Source organism: Geospiza fortis, unplaced genomic scaffold (genome assembly GCF_000277835.1).
Source record: "Geospiza fortis unplaced genomic scaffold, GeoFor_1.0 scaffold569, whole genome shotgun sequence".
NCBI lineage: Eukaryota > Metazoa > Chordata > Aves > Passeriformes > Thraupidae > Geospiza > Geospiza fortis.
In genome coordinates, this window is record NW_005054621.1 from 41508 (window position 1) to 44012 (window position 2505).

Sequence of the window (2505 nt, forward strand, 5' to 3'; positions counted from 1 at the left end):
ATATTATATTATATTATATTATATTATATTATATTATATTATATTATATTATATTTGTTATTGCTATTACTATTATTATATTTCTCTCTCCAGGCAGCTCATTTGCCTTGGAATTAATACAGGCATTTAACAAATATTGGCTTTTGCAGCCCTGGCCTTTGGTCCAGGCTGGAAAAATGGGATTCATTTGAATGCTGGGGCCCATCTGGGCTGATTCACAAGCAGGGCAGAAACAGCTGATCCAGAGATTCCCTGCATTAAACTCCTGCATTCCTGGGAGATAAATATTGATGGGATAATTATTGAACAGGATATCAAAGTCTGTTTGCTGTCAGATCCCTCCAGGGCTGCCATAAATCAGGGAGAGGAATTGAAATTCTCCAGTGGAGCCCAAAGCTCAGCTTTAATCAGGAGCCTGGGGTTGGGTGGAGCTGCTGGAATATTGAGCACAGGGAGGTTTGGGGAGAGGGGAGCCTCAAATCCCCAGAGTCTGGGGGTGGAAGGAGCTGGAAGGATTGGAGTTGAGTTTGAATTTTGGGCTTGGAAGGAGCTGGAGGGATTGGAGTTTTGGGGCTGGAAAGATTTGAGTTTGAGTTTTGGGGTTTGAAGGAGCTGGAAGGATTGGAGTTGAGTTTGAGTTTTGGGGGTGGAAGGATTTGAATTTTGGGGTTGGAAGGAGCTGGAAGGATGTGAGTTCTGGGGCTGGAAGGATGTGAGTTCTGGGGCTGGAAGGAGCTGGAAGGATTGGAGTTGAGTGTGAGTTTTGGGGGTGGAAGGAGCTGGAAGGATGTGAGTTTTGGGGCTGGAAGGATTGGAGTTGTTTGAGTTTTGGGGCTGGAAGGAGCTGGAAGGGTTGGAGTTGTTTGAGTTCTGGGCTGGAAGGAGCTGTTGGGTGCCCCCCTGGCAGGCTGGCCCTGCCCCTGAGAGCAGCTCTCTCCCCAGGACAAGGTGCTGAGGATGCTCTACGTGTGGGCCCTGTGCCGGGACCAGGACGAGCTGAACCCCTACATGGCCTGGAGGCTGCTGGACATTTCCTCCTCCAGCACGGAGCAGGTGCTCTGAGCAGGGCTGGGCTCAGGGCTGGGCCCTTCCCACCCTCTGGAAGCAGCTCCAGCCTGGAAACCCCGCAGGGAGCTGGGGGATTTGGGGGAGCTCCCAGTCCCCGAGGAATGGGAATCCCTGCTCGGGGACACCCGGGACGAGCAGCTGCTGCTTCATCCTCGTGCCTCAGAGGCTCCTGGGCAGCTGGGGCCCCCCAGAGCTGTCATTCCACCTGCTGGCACCCTTGGAGATCCCTGGGAAGGCCTTGGAGGGGCTCCTGGCTGCCAATGTCCTGCCCAGGCTCCAGCCTCGTGTCCCTGCCGTGTCTTGCACTTTCCCAAACCAAATACAACCAGGACTTTGCACATGGAGGTGTTGGATCCTCAGGTTGGTGGTGGGGTGGGGCTGATATCTCAATATCCAGGGGGGAGATCTGGTTATCCACAGCTTGGAAGGGGGAATGTTGTTGGTTGTGGTCACAAAGAGCCGCAGCTGCATCCCCTGGGGTGCTGGGGAGGGTGTGGGGCAGGAGGGGAAGGGCAGGGCAGTGTCTGAGGAGTGGGACTGCTCTGGGAACGCTGCATTGTTCTGTGCCATCCTGTCTCATTGTGCTCCTTGCTCACCTCCCTGGCCTTGCCTGCTCCTCATCCCTGCACAGACGACCCCAGGTCCAGGAGCAGAAACTTCCCCAGTTTGCTGCTGGAGCGTGGGGTGAAATCCCAGTCTAAAAAATGGGGTTTCAAAAATCCCAAATCATGGAAAAAATTCCCCAAATTCAGGTTCCAGTGGCAGCATTCAGTGGGGTTTGGGACCCTCACCTTGAGCTTCTTTCTGCTGGGAGGAAGAGCAGGGGGAATGGCTGAGGGGGAGCAGAAATTGGGGGGCTTGGGCTTCTGGGGGGGTTTGGGAGCTGAGCCAGGGCTGAGGCACCCCCTGCCCATGGAAAGGGAGCTTGGGAAAAGGTTTGGAGAGGAAATCCAAGGATTGCTGTGGTGCTGAGGGTGAGGCAGGACAGCTCTGCCCTGCCAGAGTGATTAAAGAGAATAACTCCAGTTCCTCTTCTCTTGTGAGTGTCCGGAGCTTTGAACGTCCCTGGGAGCTGCCCCAGCAGCAGAGGCTGCCCCAGCCCTTGGAGCATCCCCAGGCTGTGGGGATGGCACATTCCCTGTTTGTGTCACCCCCAGGGCAGGCTGGGGTGGCATTTGGGTCACAGCCAGCCCAGGGAATGCTCCAGGCTGGGATGGAGCAAGTCCAGGGAAGGGAATGGAGCCCCAGGAGGGGCTGAGGGAGCTGGGAAGGGGCTCAGCCTGGAGCAAAGGAGGCTCAGGGGGCCCTGGTGGCTCTGCACAGCTCCTGCCAGGAGGGGACAGCCAGGGGACAGCAGGCTCTGCTCCCAGGGACAGCAGGACAAGAGGGAACAGCCTCAAGCTGTGCCAGGGGGGTTTGGGTTGGATATTGGGAAAA

General features: G+C 55.6%; 1 protein-coding gene across 1 annotated transcript in view; it reads left to right on the forward strand.

The window, feature by feature from the left end:
* TIMM44 (translocase of inner mitochondrial membrane 44) overlaps positions 1-1412 on the forward strand; it is a 12503-nt gene extending 11091 nt beyond the window's left edge. The window contains exon 12 of the mRNA XM_005430353.3: positions 943-1412. Coding sequence (XP_005430410.1) covers positions 943-1062 — 120 coding nt within the window. The 3' untranslated portion in view covers positions 1063-1412. The remainder of the gene's footprint in view (positions 1-942) is intronic.
* Positions 1413-2505: the final 1093 nt, after the last annotated feature.